The sequence below is a fragment of the Ipomoea triloba genome, chromosome 12 (genome assembly GCF_003576645.1).
Source record: "Ipomoea triloba cultivar NCNSP0323 chromosome 12, ASM357664v1".
Taxonomy (NCBI): Eukaryota; Viridiplantae; Streptophyta; class Magnoliopsida; order Solanales; family Convolvulaceae; genus Ipomoea; species Ipomoea triloba.
Window position 1 is genome coordinate 27,076,382 of NC_044927.1, and position 21,007 is coordinate 27,097,388.

Below are 21,007 nucleotides of genomic sequence, written 5' to 3' on the forward strand. Positions count from 1 at the left end.
TCTACATTCACATACACTATACTCTACATTCACATACATTATACTCTACATTCACACTTTGTAAACTCCACATTCACACATTATAGGATTATATGATACTCTACATTCACACTTTGTAAACTCCACATTCACACATTACAGGATTATATGATACTCTACATTCACACTTTGTAAACTCCACATTTACACATTACAGGATTATATGTTTAGTAACTATATTACTACTGTTATGCATTCACACATTCAAAACTCTATATTCACAGGTCCTATATTCCATATTCACAGCTTGAGAACTCCGCATTCACACATTACAAGGCTACAAGTTGCTAGAACTTTTTAACTCTATTACAGATTCACACATGCATAACTCTATATTCACGATTTTTATACTCTATATTCACAATTTGAAACCTCCACATTCACACATTTATGGGCAACTCTACATTCACACAATCATAAATCTACATTCACGATTTCTATACTTTACATTCACACTTTGAAACCTCTACATTCACACATTTTTGGACAACTCTATATTGAACAATATGTTTACTAAGAAAAAAAAAGAAAAAAAAAAAAGAAAGAAGACAAAAACGACGTAGTTTTGGACCCAGGTCCTGGGTCCACATCATAATTTGCCAGGATCGGCACAACCCAACTAAAATCCTAGAGCATAAACAATTGGAGTTCTCATATTGTTGGGCTTGGGTGGGGGAATAAAAGGAGATTATTTGATAGTATACAAAATAATGTATTTTCAGTACTCAAATAATATATGTATATAGATATATGTATATAGATAATGTAATTTTTATTTAGAAAAAATAGTAAAATAGGCAATTAAGCTCCTAAATTTTTTAAAGTAGCAATTAAACTCATCAACATTTTATTTTGGTGCAATGAAACTCAAAAATTGATTGGTCGCATATCACTAGAGTTCCGACAACCTTTCGACAAAACTCTGGCACCATTTTCGATTAAAAAAAAAACAACCGACGACTAGTGGACATTGAAGAAAGCGATCATTTGGGTCACATTGTCAGGCGAGAAGGTGGCCCACTAGTCCCCTTCCTCAATGTCGCCGATCGCCGGTTACTTTTTTTATCAGAAATGGTGTCGGAGTTTCGCTTGAGGATTGTCGAAACCTTAGTGGTCACTAACTGGTTTTTGCGTTGCATTGCACCAAAATAAAATGTTGATGTGTTTAATTGCTATTTTAAAAAGTTTTGAAATCTAATTAATTTTTATGTAAAGTTCGATGACATATTTGACTATTTTCTATTTTATTTATAGTCCACACAATAATACTCTATGGGAGGCAGTGATTTAACGATTTTTGTGAAATTGGTTTCATCTTGCGTTTGATTCTTTGCAAATTTTTTGGGTTATAAAAGGTTACATTTTATATTAATAGCATGTTTATCAATTACTCTAATAGATCTATTCCATAAAATGATATTCTAATCCCAATGTTCCACAAATCAAACATCACATAGTTATTAATTCACATTCAATTTGAGTCACTTTAGCAAGGTTCATCTATCGCACTCACAATTCGTTAAAATGGTCCACTCTTTATAATAAATTAATAATTGTATTTATACCTTTAAAGCTGTATTAACAATCTACTTACCAACTACCCTAAACAATAAGAATAAAAGAGTTGTGCTAGACAACCCCTAACAGAGTTGATCAGACAGTTGATTTAGTAACGATTTCTTTGATTCCCTATAAAAATTATCTATTAGCTTTTTTGGTTTAAGTGAATCAACTATAATTAACTTAGACTAGTTTACTTTCTTATTATGTCCGCCGATTAAGATGACAATTGACAAGACATGTTTGATCCTGAATGTATTTTCAGGAAGTGATTACAAGCTTTATGTAAATCAAACGACTAAGAGAATTGCCATTTCCATTTATAACAAAAACTATTGCAACATTATTTTGTCGACAAACTCACCAATAATGTGGTATGCATAGGACTCTTGCAAGTCTTATACATGGTTGTATGGGGTGGATCAAATTAGGGAGTTGTGGTTTGTCCTAGGCCCATCATGTGAACCAATCTTTCCCTTGTAAAGTACTAAAACAAAGAAAGAACAATGTTGTTCCAAAGCACAAGGTGACGGACAGACCGACCGAAGGAACAAAATGGCAATATTCGCATATTGGCATCTTTGACTTTAGGTATGCCACATGTGGGGGCAAGTGTGCAACTTGGCATGATTGCAATATTATTTTATGTCAAACTTGCTTATCAATCAAAATTTTAATAACATCATGACAATTTCATGGTATATATCGTGAAATTTAAATATAAGAATCATATTTTATTTATTTAGTTATGTTTTTTTAGATAGTGTTGTGTTGATTTGAATTAGGAACATGTTGGTAATAAGTGTTTTCAATATTAATACGTTTCAAAATATTTTCTTAATTATAGGTGGTGCAAATCAATTTTTTTTGGTGAATATTAAGCTAGATATGATGAACGAATGATAGTTTTCTCTATGCTTCAAAAAAAAAAATATTGGCTAGGTAGAACTGAGATAATTTTGACATTATTTTATTTGGTGGAATTTTGACGAATTATTTTCAGTAAAACGACGTAGCTCCGATATTTTGCTCACGCCATCTCTGTCTCCCCGTTCCGCAAAGCATCCATTGAATCCGTAAAAGCTTCAATCGCTGAAGAACCCTAAACCTGATCCTACAAAAGCTTCTGGTATCTACTTGTGTTTTCTCTCACGCGTTTCTTTCCTATTCAATTTCAGTATAAGCTTCAATCGACCGTGACATTTTTTGTTCTCATGATGAAGCTAGGTTTTCTCAAAGTAATTACAGTATTTCATATCACGATGAAAGAATGATCAAACTTGAGGAGTTAAGGTTCAAACGATTTGAGTGGATTGGCGCAGTGTTCTTCAAAGTATATTATAATCGCGGATCATAGTTTTCAGATGCGTGGACGATAAAATTGAAAATTGAACAAGAGATGAAGCTTCTTGCTCCCGTAAATAGCGAAATGGCAGATGCAATGAGCCTAAAATTTGATCAGGATTGGGAAGATTGCAGAACGGTTCTGGCGATTTACCCTAAACACAAAATTGTCTTTGTCAGATTTTGCTTTACAAAAAGCTAGAACATATAACAGGTGATGCTAGAATAGAAATTGTTTAATATTCTGGTGTTGCATCAACAAGTAATACTCTTAAATGGAAACATTTTTCAAAAGTGAAGCTGATAGTGGAATGGAGGATGATTTGAAAGAGTTTGATGTATTTGGGATTAAGATTGTGTCTGCTGTCAATAGATCACAATTATATGTATATTTGGAAGAACCCGGAGTTGATTGAAAGCAAAATCCTCATTTGTGTATATCTTGTGTATATATATGGCCTTCTTAAACTCTGAAGCTTGTGAAGATTCTGATGATGATCAAGCAATTGCTACAGACATTCAAGAGCTTGGTACTGAACTTTGTTGCCATGCCAATTAGATTAACTGGTTTGTTCTATCCTGTTATGTATTTTTTTGTCATGACTATACACTGAGACTAATATTGATCGTGTCAAGTAGAATCTTAAGGGGCACATGCCTCGGACATGAAGGTAGCTGCATTCCCATGCCTTGGACATGAACGTAGCTGCATTTCCATGCCTCGGACATGAAGGTAGCTGCATTCCCATGCCTTGGACATGAACGTAGCTGCATTTCCATGCCTCGGACATGAAGGTAGCTGCATTTCCATGCCTCGGACATGAAGGTAGCTGCATTCCCATGCCTTGGACATGAACGTAGCTGCATTTCCATGCCTCGGACATGAAGGTAGCTGCATTTCCATGGCATTTCCATGCCTCGGACATGAAGGTAGCTGCATTTCCATGCCTCGGACATGAAGGTAGCTGCATTCCCATGCCTTTTCCATGCCTCGGACATGAAGGTAGCTGCATTCCCATGCCTCGGACATGAAGGTAGCTACATTCCCATGCCTCGGACCCAAGACGTTTGGAATTTCTATGCACATCCCGTGGGGAACATGCTGACTACACTGTGGTTTCATTTTTCTTACAGGTCGAGGCTGCAGTTCTTAGTAAAGGTGAGGTTCAGTACAGGCAGTGAACCAAGTTTGAGTTGATATTTGCTAGTGCAGTAATGAATTATATAATTTATGTTGAATGCTCTGCTCCATTTGGATTGCCTGCCTGCTGCCTAGCTGCCATCTATTTGTTGTTTGGTGCATTTAAGATCGAACGGATATTGAATCTGTGACCTCCAACTTAAGATATCGATCACTAGACTACAAAAAGTCGTTTCCAGCTATGTTTTGCCCACTTTTTTAAACCCACAGTTGTTTATCCACACTTTATCCAATCTGTCCATTTGACAACAGTGGAATTATTTGTTTGTGATGCAAAATTTATCAAATTTATTCTTCTCTGTGTATATATGCGGTTGTGATAAGGAAAGAACAAGATTTGAAGTTTCTGGGAATGTAGGGATCATCCACTCACAGCCACACATACCCAATCTTACTTTCTTGGCATCACCTTCTGGCTTATCTTTCCCCCCAATTTCCTTTTAGTGTCTTGGAACGTGCAATAGATTCTTAGCATTATGTAAATGCTCTCATTTTTTCGGCAAATTATTGTGTGGATCATGAATATAATGTACATTTTTAATATGCTAAAAGTATATTATTTGTGCCGTGTGAACCATGGTACATGTAATAATGATTGTATTTTTTCAGCACACAGTAAGCAACCAATACCCATTTGTTTATTATCATTTTTTATTTTATTTTTGGAGATCACACATTACTTTTTTTTTTTTTTTTTTTTTTTAAGATAACATCACTTTTATTAAGCATCTGTATTGTTAATCTTAACAAGTCAACAGCTTATCTGGCAAGTCTGTTTTGACTGAATGCACATTATGACCCTCATGTTACAGGCAAATTATACCGTGGACCATTGATAAATTTCCATTTTAGCATACTAAATGTTGGTTTTTAATGTAATATATGTTTATTTTTAGGTCGTATACTAAAAATATATTTGCAGTACGCTAAATGAACTCTAAGTACATTAAACATATATATTTGTAGTACACTAATTGAACTTTAAGTACATTAAAAATATAGATATATCATGTATGCCAGTGGTCCACCTTACAATGTGCATAATGGTCCACAATGTAATGATTGCATGTTATGCACATGTGTATACTGAAGATCACTAATAAATGTTCATTTTTAATATAGCGAATGCTTATTTTTAATGTAATATATGTTCATTTTTAGGTGTATACTAAAAAAACTAATCTGCAGTATATTGAAGATGTATTTGTATATTAGTGGTCTACAACCTACCTTACTAATATGAACTATGATCCACGGTATAATGATGACATGTTATGCAATTTTAGTCAATGAAGCCAAATGGCATGTTGTGCACTTTTGGTCAGTGAAGCCATATATGCTAAGGCCCTCCCCAATAGTCATTTTGTCACGATTTTACTATTTTGGAAGAGAGAGACGATGAGAGTATCTCTTGCAAATGAAGGGTTTTTGCAGATTTGTGGGACTCGCTTCATCTCTGTTGCGTCTTGTGGTAGCCGTGTGCGAGCTACTATGCGTCTATGCGGGCGCATTAATAGCTCGGTTTTATTTATTTGTCTTTTAATTATTGACATAATATAGCTATTTTATTATTTATTTATTTATTTATTTATTATTACCATTGATGCATTGAATGTACTAAGACTATCCTTATTCTTGCAAATCTCTTTCATTCTTAAAACATAAAAATGAATCTTACTTTCACATTATTAAATTTACGATTTATTTACTACTTACATTACATCCCTGGAATCCAATCAAATTTTAAAAGTGGACCCCAATATTAAATCACTTTAAAACATTATTAAATACATAAAATAAAAAAGAAAATAAAGCAAAATAAGTTAAGAAACAAAATTAGAAAAAAAAAAGGGTACAAAAGCTGCCACAATTGCAGCTGCAGCAACTTTGTACGGTGCAAATTTGCAATTCAATTAAGCAATAAAAAAAATAAATGTTATACTATTCCATATCATATTGTCAAATCATCTTGTCAATGATTTATTTTGGTAGGATAAAGTCAGCCAAGATATTGGATTAGGTGTATGAGCCAATTCAATAAAACATAATGAACACAGACAATAATATGAAAATATATAGATATATGCTTTAATAAGAGCGATTGAGTGAATATAGTATGATTGTCTTACTATGTCTTACTATAAGGTCACAAATTCAATATTATAAGTTTTTCAAGAAAAAAAAGAAAAAAGAAAAGAGCCTTGCACAAAAATAATGGGGCAAAAAGTAAATAGAACAAAAATGGAAGGGTACGAGGGAAAAAGTAAAATACATAATAATGTGAAACAGCGCCGCTAATCAGGGCGGAACTAGACACAGGATACATACAACAAAATGACGAAAGGAAAGTCATATGTGAATTATCCTAGGGCATCCAATGGCATTGTGGTTAAATGAGGGAGATTCACGAGGGCAATATCGTCAAACGTGCAATGATAAATAAGTGGTGATTCACTCGTTTGCGTGTACTCTTATTTTCACGGTCCTGAAAGAGATTAGGATACACAGAAGCGAAATCCCGGAGGCTAACCGTGGATTGTCGATCATCATCGTCATCGGCGAAGATCTGACGGTCGTCTTTCATCGACCGAGTTGAAGACTCGGTGGTTCCGGTGTTTGTTTTCTGTCTGTTCATTGTGTCGGAGCGTATGTACGGCGAAGAGATTCATATTCCTTTTCGAAGACTTTAGAACCATAAATCGTCGAATTGTAGATTGGCGGCGAGTTTTTGGTGTTCCGCAGAAGAACAGGTATTGAAAACCCTAGTTTTTGATTTTGTACGCTTTGGTTGCTTTTTTCTCTTGTCGCCAGAGAAGAGAATCGTTTTGTTCTCCAAGCCTCGGACTGCGAAGACTGCGCTTTCTATTCGGTATGGAACTTCGGGAACTGCCAGATCTATGATTTCTGAGGGCGTAGCTACGGATTTTTTCGGTCAACCTGGATGTTATTTGGTCCTTGATTGAAGATCAAGACATGTGGAGCCGAACTCTTCGGTTTTGAATGTTCCTGTGCTTGGCGAAGCTATTTTTTCATTACAATTTTGCTGGCATTGCTATATCTTCAACGATTTGGTTATTGGCTTCTTGGTGCTTCTGTTTCTGTTACTGAAGAGTTCTCCACCTAGTGAGGTGTAAAATTTGTCAGGATCTACTTGATCTAGGCAGAACTAGACCTAACATGGGAAATTGGCTTTGTGGATGCGTTTTTAGAGAGTTATCCTCCTTGGACGCACCTTCAGAATGCCGAGTAATAATATTAATTAACATTGAATTGAAATAGAAAAGTTTCTAGGGTTTTCCCCAGTGTATGTGATGATTTGATGCGGCCAATATTGCCAGTGAACAATTCCAGAGGTTTTATAGTATTGCAGAATATATTGTAGATAAAGGCTGATAGATCCGTAACCTCTGGAAATAATATAGATTCAAGTCTTGCCAGCCTCAAAGGCGATTCTGCTGCTTATTCATGGGCTTTCTGCCACTTCTTTCCTCTCTGATAATGTTTCGTTGGAGATCTGTTGAAGCTTTTTATAATGGAGATTTGATCTAAGAAGCCTTAATACCACTAGAATTAAGGTGGTTGTTAATGTTTAGGGAAACTTGTTGCATTGAAATGATGTTGGTGCTTGATTGCTTTTATTTGGGAGTTAGGAGAGAGCTCTGTACAGCATTAGGATGTTTTGCTGGACCCCCTATTTCCTGCAAAAAAAAAAAAATTATGCTGAGTTATTTGATTGGCTATTATGTGTTTACTACTACTGGGATTCATATCTAAATTAATAACAAAGACTTTCATCCCATACCTTTGGATTTTCCCCCCTGATGTGATATTTTTTACTTTGTAAAATATTTTTTGGTGGAACTGTAGCAGTAGAATCCTGATCCAAAATGTTAGGAATCCGCTACACAAACTACAATGTGAATTAATTGTTTTTGGCTTGGCCTCAAACTTGATAACCTCATCTGCCTTGAGGTAATTGCCTATGAAGGCATGTCCTGGCAGTTGTATTTGTGTGATGTTTCAGTTTGATGGAAAGTATGAACTTAAATGTTTTCCTTTGATTGCTTTGGTCATTTTACAGAGGTTTTTTTGGGACCGTGTATAGACGGAAGGTTACTATCTGGACAGTGTTAATGTTTGGTTTGAACAAATGGTGAGTTTTAAAATATCACCCATTAATCCTTTGTTCTCTTCAACCCATTCTATTCTGATGACATGTCTGTTCGAAAGTGTTTCTTGAATACTTGTCATCTAGTAGTATGGATTGTGGGTTCAATGTTATTGGAATTTTGGGGGCATGAGTTGTAAATTAAGCATGAAAGGAACTTCCAAAATGTTCTAAATGAGTACTGCTTTTATGACTTTGTTTTCAATATATATTTGTAGACTTCTATAACTACTGAGCAAAACTGGTGTTATGTGCATTGTTCTGGCTTGCAGAATATTGTATTAATTGTTTGATGATGCATAATTGACAAGTTCTCCTTGTACACTGTTTGTTTTTCTTCTTTCTTGATTGCTCTTTTGAAATCTTGTTGTTATTGCCTTGTTGGGTTATTTAAATAATCTTTCAGATTATGTTTCTAGTGTTTGAATGTTTTTTCATAGTGTAGATTGTTCTGTTGTCAGTCTCACTGTTTTTCATTTAATCACTTTGCAGACTCGCTTATGCCTTTGCCCTGGGAATTTTCAAGCTACTGTGGAGTTGAATAAGAAAAGAAACCAACAAAAAGAATCATCCTGCAATACTTGTGGTGGCAGATTCTTAGTTGATGGGATAGGAAATATTTCTGCAAATATGCTTAGTACAGTCCGTCTTGAAGTATCTAATTCTATCAATCCTGAGTTGAATTGGAAGAAAGTCACAAAAGGAAGGCGCTCAAGGAAACCTACTGGTAGAAGCTTGAATTGGGGAGGAAAACTGAAGAATCAGAGTCCCAAGAGGGTAGGAGATTTTTCAGGTTTTGATTCTGACAAGGTACTTTTCTCAACCTCTCTGGATGTTGTATCATATAAAGGCTCTGTAATCTTATTCATTCAGCGTCTAACTGTTAATTTGGCAGTTTTGTGAGATTGCCAGTGAGCAACGGGTTCCTGACAAAGCGGAGCACATTCCTATAAAGAAAAGGAGGCATTTGCTTCGGTCCAAATCACCATCCAAGGTACATTTTGGGCTGCAGGAAGAGTCGTTGTCTCCTCAGTCATTGGCTACTCCTACTCGATCTGAAGAGCTTGAGCTGCTTTCTGATCATAATCATTCATCAGGGCACATGAGTTCAGATTCTTATTCCAGCAGTCAGTTGGCTGCACTAAAGTTTTGTAATGGTATTAGGCATAACATTATGGATCTCAAGTTTGCAGAAGTTGCAAATGGGAGTTACTATAACTCAGAGGACTTCTCAGGCATTGCACTTCTTGCAGCAGCTGCATGCAGTAATGGTATGGATGACGACTCTGGTACTGAGAAGGAAGGTAGAGACCAAGTGGAAAAAGACAATGTGACTCCTGAAAGTAGAGATGAATGCCCGGACTCTCTTGAAACTCTTTCAGTTATTCCTCATGGTGTCAATGATGAGCAACTCAGGGAAGATAAGAGATCTGTTTCTCCAAAGGTTGACAGACTGCATTGGGACCTCAACACTTTAATGGATTCATGGGGTCAACCTTGTGATGACCAAGTCACAGGTAATGCCCAGAATGATGGTGATGGTAGTAAAAAAGATAAGTGTGAGATAGACATTGGTAAAGAACAAATGGTTCCTGAAGTTTGTCAGCATGATACAGAGAATTTTATGCTTTCAGCTGAAAAGGATACAAAAATTGCACCTTCAGTTTTGAAAACAGATGGAAACATGTCAGGATCAGTTTCTTGTCTTAACAGAACCTCTGTTAAGGAGGAGATATATGATTTGAACCTCAGAAAAGATTTTGAATCCTTGGAAATCAAATCCATTGACAAAGGAATTTCTGTTCATGTTGATGAAAAGGATACAAAAGTTTCACCTTCAGTTTTGAGAACAGATGAAAACCTGTCAGGAGCAGTATCTTGTCTCAACAGAACCTCTGTTAAGGAGGAGATATACGATTTAAACCTCAGAAAAGATATTGAATCCGTGGAAATCACATCCATTGACAAAGGAATTTCTGCTCATGTTGATGACAAGAATATGTCCCTTGGTGATCATCTTGCCAATAAATCAATTCATGCATCAACAGCCTTAGTTTCTGAGGGAGCATCAACTGTAGCCTCAGTTGGTGCTGTTGCTATTCAGGACAGTGGATATACTCAGGAGTCTATAATGGGTGACCCTGCACGTGATACTGGCTCCAAATGTGGATACAATGAAGATCATATTAGAACTTGTCAACTACCTGATGATAAGATTTTAGGGAGGAATGTGACTGACACAGTTATCTCTAAAATTCTGGATGTAGTAACTTCTCATAGTACCTGTGATGAAGCTGATAACTGTCATCCCTCAACGAAAAGTGAAGATCTCTCTGTTCTAAAGGCCACTGTTGGTGATGGTCAGCCTATAGAAGGTGAAGTCAAGTGGCAAGAGAAGATAGCCTCTGCTTCTATTGCCATCGGAGTGGATTCTCAAGTGCAGTTTGTACCCAAGGAGCTTAGTTCAAGGTGTTCTGATGGCTGTGGATCTAATGGAGTGGAGCTTACTTTTTTGCAAGGGTCCAGCAAAATCTTTAAGGAGGGCCCACAGGGTGATGATCTTCCTAGTCATTCAATGAAGATTGGATCATTTCTCGAGGACTGCCACAGATCAGATATTTCACATGAGGGTCGTGGTCACACAATTGTCTGTGAGGATATGAATGGTTTTCAGGCTGGTTATGACTCTCCATTTGAGGATGGGGAATTAAGAGGATCTGCTTTATGCAGCTGGGAGGAAAATGAGGCTGATGGTGAGGTTGAATGTGTTGACTATGATTCAGATGGAAATGGTTTGTTTTCAGATGCTGCTGATCACCATGGCTCTGAAGTTGTTGAAGCTGGTTCTGAGGGTTCACAAGGTTCAGAGAAGAGAGTTTCTTCAGCAAGTGGAGGTGTAGAAGCAGATTTCAGTAAGAGTAGTATGTCTTTGAAGAACTTGAGGGTAGAGTCCAGGAGGTGTGAAGATAAAAGTGACATCGCTGGAAAGAAGGGATCAGATGCAGGTTTTGGTACCATGGTACACCACTCTGCTGATACTAGTGTTGAAGGAAATGATGATCTGAAAAAAAGGCATGGATTTGGGTTCAGATGGTCATATAATGAGGAATTTGGTTTGAGAACAGACAGAGGTAAGTTGCAGTCACGCATTGAAGGACCACTATATTTGGATGCAACAGATAGGAAGGACAGTATACTGTTGCAGCACCGCAGGTAGATATAGCTTGTCTTTCCTCATTATCTCTTTCCTCTATCTGTTTTCCCATTTTCTTTTCTCTGAACATAAAATAGATTGGCTTTCTGTGTTCTTTATTTGATAAGATTATGTCAGTTGAATTCACAAAATGTATATTGGATTCTATTTTCAGGCCCCTTAGTCTTGGTTGCTCATACAGTAGACCTGAGAGAGATTTTAGCCCTGAGAAATTTGTGGGCAGATATAGATCTGCATTTCATGTGCGGGACAGGAATGCAGGTGATGGTCACTGGGGCAGCTGGGATTCAAGAAGTCGATATCCTTCTATTCATCATGGCCCCGAGGGTCATGGGAACCCCCGTCGAAGAAGCTTTGCTGATTTGGCCGACAGGTTTGGTGGAATGGATTCTCGTGATCAGAGACCATCAATAAATTATTCTTCAAAAGATATACAGAGGCCCCCAGGGTTTAGACGGAGGTTATCAGTTGACAGAGATGATTGTTATGATGGTCCTAGGAGAATGCTACCAGCTCGTGGAGGAATCATTAATAGAAATAGCAGAGGCGGTTCTGGAGGTTATTCTCAAAAAAATACTAGAGGCTTCAGGCAGGAAGGCAATTTGCATTTACCTGATGACGATGCACCATCTGTTCGAATGCGGCATTATTTATCCAGGAGAGATAGAAGCTTTTCTCCTTCATTTGCCAAACCTGGTCGCATTTCCTTGCCTCGAAGGAAATCTCGGTCACGGTCCAGGTCTTCTTCTCCCCGAGCTTGGCATTCACAAAGGGATTGGAATATGAGCATGAGACGGCCGGGTAGATCTCCTGAGTTGAGGACAGAGACTAGAATGGAGAGAATGAGAGTTCCTTTTAAGAAATCAAGTTATGTAGCTGAATATGGAGAGGGGTTTGTATCCCCTACCAGACGGCACTTCTCCCCTGACCGGAAATCTAGATGGATGGAAGACCAAAATTTTGGGGTTGGTTCCCAGTTGAGGCGTGGCAGATCCCCTGTGAGAGGGATCAGGAGGAACCAAAGATTTGATGGAATGGGATCTGATCGATTGAAGTCAGATGATTACTTTAGACCAATGATACGGACCAGGAGATTCCCTATGATGGGCAACACTGGAAGGGTATCCAAGTTTGAAAACAATTATAATGACAGTAGACATGATGACAGAGGTGAGATGATGCATCAAGTTAGGCATTCCGATGCTACCATCGGAAGGAGGATTGGACACGATGTAGATGATAAATTTGAGGCAGCAGGTGGCAACTCTCAGAACAACGAAGACATCCAAAGTAGTGATGTACAAGGGCCAGGGGGTGGTGGTGGTGGTAGTAGGGAGGATAAGAGAACCTTTATTATACAACAACAGTAGTAGTGGGAGGTATTTGCTTTTCTTTTCCTTTCTTTGTTTACATTTTCCTACTATCCTCGTGGCTGGGTAGATTTTGCCTTGAGGAAACATCACCATGAATGAAGACAATAAGCAATGGCCCTTGTTGTGCCTCTCTTCTCTCGGCTGGCTGGAGCCCGGAGGAAGTAGATAGCTCATTCTACCGTCCGTCGAACTTTCCATCTTTTTCTTTAGTGAATAGGAAAAATGAAATAAATTTTGTTGCTCATCAATTAATTGGTTTTATTATCTTTAGGATATCTTTTTCTTCTCTTGTTTTTTTGGGGGAGGGGGGAAGGCCTCTTTAATTTGTCTTACAATGGCCTTCTATTGTACATCTTGGTGGAGAAAGGACGTGGGATGAATATTTTCTTTTGGTCATATCATTATCAGCTAATGATGCTTGTTGGCTTTCAAACTGTTACATCTTTTTCACAATATTTGTCTTACTTTTTCTAAGAGCTTTGTTCATTGGGGATGATTATTCCCTAGTTTTAGCAGCTTGAGTAGTAAGCAGACTTCATTAGCAGATTGGAGAACTTCAGACAATTAGTAAACGCTTCATTACAAGATTGGAGAACTTAAAAACAATTAGTAAGCGAATTGGTAAGTGAAATTTCAAGTTTGGAGAACTTATAAGACAATTAGTAAACCAACGAATGTCATGCAAAACCATGAACCCAAAACATAAGAGTTTGTTAGAACAGAAAAGGTATTAATTAATTCAATTGATCATGAAGATAGAAGCTTGAAAATAAAGCTCAAGTCATGAAAATATCTGGAAAACCAACCGGTCAAGAAGACATGAAAACAATCACACAAACCACAAACATTTCAGTGTAAAGAGAGGCCTTGGGGGCATACAAGCAGAACAGCATTACAACTGGTGAACAAAAGATACCTAGTGCGCTTGATGTTTTATATACATGGCATTATTCAAAACCACAAAACATCAAATTGGGAATGCAACCAGCTGCCTAGAAGATACACTAGGACCACCATTTACCCTCTTAATACCTGATTAAAGATATACGTGCCCACATGTGCATCCTCGGCAATCTGAAGTGAAGAAAAAGCTTGCTCTGCTATCAACTGGGGGGAAATCCCAGTGATATCCCAATTTCCCCCACCATAGTATTGCTGGTAGAGATCTCTTCCCCGAGGTTCATACGAGGCCATCCAATCCTGGTTTCCGAATTCTTTCCATCCAAATGTCTGGTTCCTAGCGACCCACTCTGTTCCTTCAAATGAATATTTTGTGAGGTTCTGTTGGGGAAATACTGCTCTTCTTCCACCACCCATAAATATGTCTAAATTCCTGCCATGATCCCACAGATCTGACCCCTCGTCCTTTTTTAGCATAACATCGCGTGAATCTTCTGAATCTTCACCATGTAGGACGTGCAAGGCCACAGCTTCAGCAATAGCGGCACCCTCTTCATCAAGCCTCTGCTGTTCTTCCTTTTTCTTCTCTTTCTTCTTTTCTAGTTCAGAACGAATCGCTGCAGACGTAGCCAATGCCTTCTCCAAGCGTCTCTTTTTCTTCTCAGCCTGTTTCATGCGGTCCAACTCATCCTTTACTTGCTTCTTCTTCAACTTTCTAACACCAGATTGTGCTTTAGCACCTTCCATCTTGTAGACCACCAATTATTCTATAACTCCCAAGTGCAATAAACTCTCTCTTACTGCAACTTTTCTAAGACGTATACATCAATCTCTATTCCCCTTTCCTTGTATAACCCGTTATTCAATACATATGGAAAAAACAACTACGTGATTTTAAAATTGTTAAGTAATACAATAGCAATACACGGATCTGTATATCTACACCCACTCAGGTCTATACGAATACCTCATCTTGCGCACAATGCAATCCCAGACCGAAACAACAGGAGACTGAAGAACAAAGAATTGGTAAGAGCTCACAGTCCTGTCCCTTGCCATTTTTCCCAATTTCCCACAACCCTTGCATTTACCCATGTCACAGCAACCACCCCAAATTAGTAAGTTGATCGAAAATCAATAGCATACGAACTCCCGTCCAATTCAAACAACTCACATGGCCCTTCCCTCCTGCTGCAAAGAGGACCATTACTTAGCAAGCAAAATAGCACAAATCTTATATCACAACATACTTAAACATCAAAAGAAATTTGCAAAAGCAAACATGCACAACGATGGCCAAGAAAGCTAACTGACAACAATCATCAATTTCCAACATCAACCTCGTTCTAAATGCAAAACTCAACTGGGAAGAATGTTCTTATCTATAGCAACATCACTAAGACTTCCACTGCCACTAGAATGAGATAAAAAAAGAGACTCCAAATAGATTATAAGCATTAAGAAAGCATCATATACTTTTTTTGATAAGAAGGTATAGCAAAAAGGTCATCCCACCAAGATTTCAACTTAAGGAAGCATCCTATGCCTCACAAGTATCAATGCAATTGTAAACATATTTCTATAGGCTTATGGCATTGCTACAGGTCCAAGTCATCTACATATAAACCTAATCACGCGTCCTCCTCTATATTCCATTCTTTCATACAGACAACTGTAGATATTAGATATATAGTGGCCTAACCACCTACATATATCAGTATCAAGTATCAACACATCCACTAGCTATCGTAGATGATTAATCAAGAAATTATAAAATAAAATAAAAATTCACATATTCATCACCAAATTCGGAACTGTAACTTCAAAAAAATTAGTAATCAGACAATTGTTGCACCACCAAACACTCTTCCGCCTGTATTCCAGAAACCGAATTAAATTCACTTCAAATCTCAACCAGACAGCAATCGGTTGCAGAAAATCCTCGGTCTATCAATACCAGACTCAATATTGTATACGAAGTACAATTAAGCACAAACAAGCATCAGATCGAAATGCGCAGAGGTCAAATCACATAGAAAAACATAGCTACTCCGTAAATCACGCAAATCAGAACTTCAGATCTAATTGCTCATGGAAGAAGACTGTAATATTAGCAGACCTGTTCAACAAGAGGAGAGAACGAAGACGGCGATCTCCGTTGCGCCTTGTCAACTGGATACATCCATATCGAATAGCTCAGAGACGAATTTGGATCTGAAGAGTACAAAACATCCCAAAATTCATCAGAGAGTGAAAGGATTGAACTGATCGATCATGAAAATGGCGGAGGGGGAGGGGAGACGGGGATGAGTAGGACAAGGAAGGGCAAAAAAGGGAATTCGTATAAAGAGGACACGTGGAGGTAAAGTTGGGTGAATCTAGAATCTGTGATGAGCTTTCATGTGACCGGAGACACCTGGCTGTAGGCTACAACGGGATGGGGTGGTGTGAGTGCAGTGGGTCCCAGTAGATGAGAAGTTCAAGCCGAATAGCCGATAGATTTGACTCTGTTTTTGGATTGGAAATGGTCGGCCTGGGTTGAAGCTCCAATATAAAAGATCAGACACACCAACGGTCCAGATATTATCATCATTATTCATCAAAATCATATGACGCATGAGATGACTTATTTATTTATTTTCGGAAAATGATACTATGAAATTTGTGTATTGCGAATGAGAAGGAAATATATTAGTCTTTATTTTTATCGGCATGTTGGAGACTTGGAGGTGTTTCAGTCCATCGAGAGACAACACCTAACATCCAATCCTAAATGGTCCATCCAGGGCCCGAAACTCAACGTCAATGTGACCAATTCCATTTTGGTTTTATCTTACTTTTTTTTTTAAACAAAATTTATAAATAAAAATAATTGTTTGTTCAATTGATTGTTTGTCAAATGATAACAGAGCGTTTGGTTGAGATGAAGGAATTATAAAAAATAAATTGTAATCCCGTAAGAATTCATGGAATTGAAATATTAATGGCATGAGATTCTAAAATACCATGAAAATGATAAAATTTCAATTATGCGAAATTGTAATTTCCTCAAACCAAATGTGCTGAGAAGGAGGGATAACATTAACAACTTTTATTCTGAAAGCGCTCTTCTTGGAGAAAGACCAAAGAACACTCCGAAAAAGTAATAAGAAATGGTGTCTGCATAGCAGTCCAATTACATTCCTTACAACGTGGTAAACATAGTATTTTCACAATTTCCACCAAAAACGTTTATCTACATAAACTCACAAATGGTCTGTTGGAGGGAGTGCACATCTTCTTAACATCTCCCCTGAATGGTGTCTTCCATGGATGCACCTTGATTCTCAAAAAGTTTCGGCCATAGCTCTCCGGTCCCCGTATGTAAAGAGAGTTTGCCTTTATTTAAACTGTTTATGGGATGCACATCTTCTTGACATCTCCCTTGAATGGTGTCTTCAATGGATGCACTTTGATCTCAAAAAGTTTCGGCCATAGCTTTCCAGTCACTGTATGTATGGAGAGTTTGCCTTTAATCAAACTGTATACCTTAGCATAAGCATATAGTTGCTACTATGGAGGCATGAAGACATTGAAATTTTTGTTTAATGTAAGTCAGTCTATCCAAGATGTTGCAAAACCGCTAAAAATCTTTCGTTTAGCTATTATACTCCAATTGTTCAATCAGGAAATTTAGATAACGATATATTCCTTGATGTGGGTCAAGAATGCTAAGACTGTTGCATGTGAAAAGCGAATAATGGAACTTACCAAAAATACGGCTTCTATCTTTATCCCATGCTATGCCATTCAGGACATCGATTTGCTGCAAGGTGGTCAAAGACGGATTCAATCTCAAGTATGCAAAACACTAACTCAAAATAAGAAGGGCAACTCTCTGGTGGAAATGCTTACATCATGCCCACTTGCTAATAATCCTTCTCTGTAAAAGCTCATTGAAGTGAAAGGTCAGTTCAATTTCAAACTAAGCTTCCTAAAGTTTGAGTATCTTTTCCAAAGCATTATAAGAAACAAAGAACGAAATCGACCTTAAACTGGGAAGGAGAATCCATCCAAGCACCATGCCATCTTTTGGGGAGATTCTAGCAATACAATCAGTCTGTAAGAGATGTTGAACAGTATAAGTGATCCCACACAAGCAAGAACAGGTGATAGAGTGACATTTGAGATTGTCACAGATCACTATACAACAGAATACAATCAAATATAAGGGGAGAAGAGGGAAGGAAGTTTATACCATCCACACATTTGCCCAAACTTCACCTTTTACATACTCAAGCTCATTGAGTCTTGGCACTTCTTGTCCTCTATACTTGACGGTATGTTTTGTGATTGCTGCATTTTTCAGAAACAAAATTATTAGGCAGGGACAATAAAGTAGAACTTCACTTTGACTTTGAGATGTCAGAACCTTTCATAGTATGGGGATCAATTTGATACAATGTTGAAGTTCCATCACTTCCATATAGAACTTTCCCATCGGTTGCCAATCCCCAACCATCTTTCATTTCGTGAGTAAAACCCTTAAACTGCATAGAGTAACTTAGAGTTTTCAAAAAAAAAAAAAGAAAGAAAGAAAGAATAGAAGGTAAAAATAAATCACTGATGGAAATAGAAAGAGTTCAAGTTTTAAAAACTTAGTGAGAGAAATAGACACAAGTGACCAAAAAGATGAACAAACTTTGCTTAAATTATATCGGTCATATATGTAACCAGTATTGTGCTGCCAAATTACTTGAAACAACCTACAAAACACATGAGATTACAATATCAGAACTGTACCCAACATTTTAACATCTATTAGCATAACAATGCACACATTAACAAGTAGAATTAAAGTTTTTTAAAAAAATGGAGTTAAAAGAAAAAGACACTAGAGGTTCACAAAAATTGAAGCTCAAGTTGAAATAAGGGAGAGAAACCAAATACTCTACAATTGAATTTCAAAATCTCCAGATATTAGGTAAATATCAGTGGTTCAGAGGCAAAAATTCATGTGATTCAGAAATATAGTGCAGCTGAATAGGCAGTCTTTATATTGATTACCCCACATCAGAACATACTGCAAAAGGAAGCTTGAGGTAAAGCACTGACATGGCACGCAAGTGAACAGGTCAACAGCTTAGAAATATTACATCTCAAATTTAAAAAATCCAAATTAATGAAAAGGGGCTTGCTTGTTCTGCAGAGATTTCTTGAGTATCCAGACAAAGATACACGGTAAGAAATAGCTTCTGCTTTTTGACAAACCTGTCACCAAGAAGTGTTAAGCCCTCCCCAAAATCAGATTGCTGCATTTTATGACTAACTTCCACCTGTGAACAAATAATGTTTACAATATAAAGTAAGCATTCAAATAGATTCACTAAACAACTATCCACTAATACAATTAATCATTTACAATAACTACCATTAAAGTGAGCAGAGCAAGAAATCAGAGCAGTTTCAGTTCAGTGAAAATCCTAATAAAGCATTTGCATAATATACCTCACCAGTAGAAAGAACAACTCTCCGAACAGATGACTGCAAATAAGAATAACAAAAAATATTAGCTTATGAGCTCAAGCACCAAGTTTACAAACTCCTGAACTTTGGAATGAATTTGAAGTCCAAAGGCAAACTCACGCGTCCATTAAGTCCAGTTGATTCAAACAAGGTATCTTTTTCAGCATACAATAATCCCTGAAAATAATGTAGCATCATATTAGATCCAAAAGGAAGACAAATTTTAAGCATGAAATGTTCTGACAAACATCAAACTGATCACAATATTACCATCCATAATGTAGAAGGGAGAATCATATCAGCAAAAAAAATCATAACAGCAATTCTTATTATTGTTTTCATTTTCCATTAAGTTCAATTAGAAAATTATAGGTGAATCGTTAAATACAAAAAAATAAAAGCAGAAATGAGATTGAAAATCGGACCTGAGTAAAGGCTTCGGGATCATGAGGGAATTCGTTGACTACTTCACCAGTGTAGAGCTGATCGGACAAGGGCGGAGTAGAAGATCCAAGCACACGCTCCTCGATCGACGAAATGCTTAACAGAGCTATCAAGCATATTGCAAGCATTGCTATAACAGATAGAGAGATTTTCCTGCAATTTACACGAAAAAATGAGGCGGGCGAAGCCGTCATCGAGAGTTGTTGAGGCTTCGGAACCAATTTCTTAACGGACTTCATTCTCGTAACCGGCCCGCCTGGCCTGGCATCACCCGGAGAAGTCCATCGTGTCTGCAGGCTTACGGGAATAGAGCGGAACAACAAATCAACGGTCCGCAGTCAAAGGAGAAAGATGGAGCAGTTGTGGGCTAGCTGCAGGTGACTACCGCTCAGTCAATGGGTCCAATCGGGCTCGACCGATCGAAGTCCGGCCCGCACCTGACCCATGTTGTGACGGTCTCAATTGTATGTTCATGATAGGCAAAGAACATGTTCAACATATCCGGCCAAACACATTTTAATTTCATGGAGGTGTTAGAAGATTAGTTTATTTCATTATAGTCGGTTCGATTTAATTCATTATGATTTTTTATTATATGTTGGAAACAACTTAACACATAGTAATCAATTTAGTCTATCTTATAATCTCTTGTCACATGTTTGGAGATAACTTAAATTGATTTACACCTTTGTGTGCACAATAGATTTGGTGGATTAAAAAACATGTTCTACAGATTAGAGACTTTTGCTAAAACTTTTATCCATGAAGTGAGATAGGTGGAAGTTACTTCGAGGGGATTGATGTGGGAGAAACCACATGATCGATGACTAAGTTGAATACAAATAGATACTATATTAGTATAAAACAACAATAGGCAAAGTAGGTTGTGGTGAAGGAATCAGAGATGTCTTTGGCATGTGTGGTGTGCTTGAAACTGATGCGCAAGTTGTGACGAATGCTATTATTGGTGAACCGAATAATACTCTAATTGGTGCCATTGTTGATGATATTTGGTCTCATTTGTTGCAATGCCCTATGATTCGATTCACCTTTACGAAGCTAGGTGCAAATATGCCGGCTCATATTTTGGCTCGTCAAGCTTTATGTAAACATGGGGTGGGGCTGATAGAATACCTTGATTTTATTCCTCGTACTATTGCTTCTTATGCTTTTGCAAACTATCCGTCGGAGAAGATGACCGCAAGACGAAGCCTGTTCGTCTTCTCCAGTGCGTTCGTAATGGAGAAGATGAATAGTGT

The 21,007-nt window shown here is 37.5% G+C and overlaps 3 protein-coding genes and 1 long non-coding RNA gene across 10 annotated transcripts; 2 read left to right on the forward strand and 2 right to left on the reverse strand.

Moving 5' to 3' along the window:
- The first annotated feature begins 2,458 nt into the window (after window positions 1-2,458).
- On the forward strand, window positions 2,459-4,755 carry LOC115998657. 4 transcript variants are annotated; one of them, XR_004093938.1, is made up of 3 exons: window positions 2,459-2,728; window positions 2,823-3,769; window positions 4,078-4,755. It is a non-coding gene; the product is annotated as an uncharacterized LOC115998657 (long non-coding RNA). The 4 variants fall into 4 exon arrangements; XR_004093940.1 differs by lacking the exon at window positions 4,078-4,755 and having other exon boundaries at window positions 2,465-2,728; window positions 2,823-3,614; window positions 3,677-3,842; XR_004093941.1 differs by lacking the exon at window positions 4,078-4,755 and having other exon boundaries at window positions 2,466-2,728; window positions 2,823-3,510; window positions 3,583-3,842.
- Window positions 4,756-6,564: 1,809 nt separating this feature from the next.
- LOC115999198 lies at window positions 6,565-13,349 on the forward strand. 3 transcript variants are annotated; one of them, XM_031239003.1, is made up of 5 exons: window positions 6,565-6,894; window positions 8,226-8,297; window positions 8,805-9,122; window positions 9,208-11,525; window positions 11,681-13,349. In XM_031239003.1, exons 2-5 carry the CDS (start codon window positions 8,295-8,297, stop codon window positions 12,894-12,896), a joined length of 3,855 nt encoding a protein of 1,284 aa, XP_031094863.1. In that variant the 5' UTR covers window positions 6,565-6,894; window positions 8,226-8,294; the 3' UTR covers window positions 12,897-13,349. The 3 variants fall into 3 exon arrangements, with proteins under 3 accessions (XP_031094863.1, XP_031094865.1, XP_031094864.1); XM_031239005.1 differs by lacking the exon at window positions 8,226-8,297 and having other exon boundaries at window positions 6,566-7,719; XM_031239004.1 differs by lacking the exon at window positions 8,226-8,297 and having other exon boundaries at window positions 6,566-6,894.
- Window positions 13,350-13,669: 320 nt separating this feature from the next.
- Window positions 13,670-16,084, reverse strand: LOC115998690. Of its 2 annotated transcripts, none has more exons than XM_031238322.1 (2): window positions 15,919-16,084; window positions 13,670-14,987 (listed from the first exon to the last, which is right to left on the reverse strand). In XM_031238322.1, exon 2 carries the CDS (start codon window positions 14,544-14,546, stop codon window positions 13,917-13,919), a length of 630 nt encoding a protein of 209 aa, XP_031094182.1. In that variant the 5' UTR covers window positions 14,547-14,987; window positions 15,919-16,084; the 3' UTR covers window positions 13,670-13,916. The 2 variants fall into 2 exon arrangements, with proteins under 2 accessions (XP_031094182.1, XP_031094181.1); XM_031238321.1 differs by having other exon boundaries at window positions 13,670-14,990.
- Window positions 16,085-16,801: 717 nt separating this feature from the next.
- LOC115998691 (glutaminyl-peptide cyclotransferase-like) lies at window positions 16,802-20,211 on the reverse strand. Its single transcript, XM_031238323.1, has 11 exons — window positions 19,730-20,211; window positions 19,425-19,481; window positions 19,287-19,322; window positions 19,050-19,114; window positions 18,481-18,544; window positions 18,211-18,328; window positions 18,037-18,134; window positions 17,828-17,898; window positions 17,694-17,721; window positions 17,550-17,604; window positions 16,802-17,287 (listed from the first exon to the last, which is right to left on the reverse strand). Exons 1-11 carry the CDS (start codon window positions 19,985-19,987, stop codon window positions 17,193-17,195), a joined length of 945 nt encoding a protein of 314 aa, XP_031094183.1. The 5' UTR covers window positions 19,988-20,211; the 3' UTR covers window positions 16,802-17,192.
- Between the last annotated feature and the right edge of the window lie 796 nt (window positions 20,212-21,007).

Coding starts and splice junctions, on each gene's coding strand:
- LOC115999198 (XM_031239003.1), top strand. Junction 9,123..9,207: donor CAGGTTTTGATTCTGACAAG/GTACTTTTCTCA, acceptor TTAATTTGGCAG/TTTTGTGAGATTGCCAGTGA. Junction 11,526..11,680: donor ATACTGTTGCAGCACCGCAG/GTAGATATAGCT, acceptor TTCTATTTTCAG/GCCCCTTAGTCTTGGTTGCT.
- LOC115998690 (XM_031238322.1), bottom strand. CDS start 14,546: ATGGAAGGTGCTAAAGCACAATCTGGTGTTAGAAAGTTGAAGAAGAAG.
- LOC115998691 (XM_031238323.1), bottom strand. CDS start 19,987: ATGAAGTCCGTTAAGAAATTGGTTCCGAAGCCTCAACAACTCTCGATG. Junction 18,329..18,480: donor ACCGATATAATTTAAGCAAA/GTTTGTTCATCT, acceptor TACTCTATGCAG/TTTAAGGGTTTTACTCACGA. Junction 17,899..18,036: donor TTTGGGCAAATGTGTGGATG/GTATAAACTTCC, acceptor CATCTCTTACAG/ACTGATTGTATTGCTAGAAT.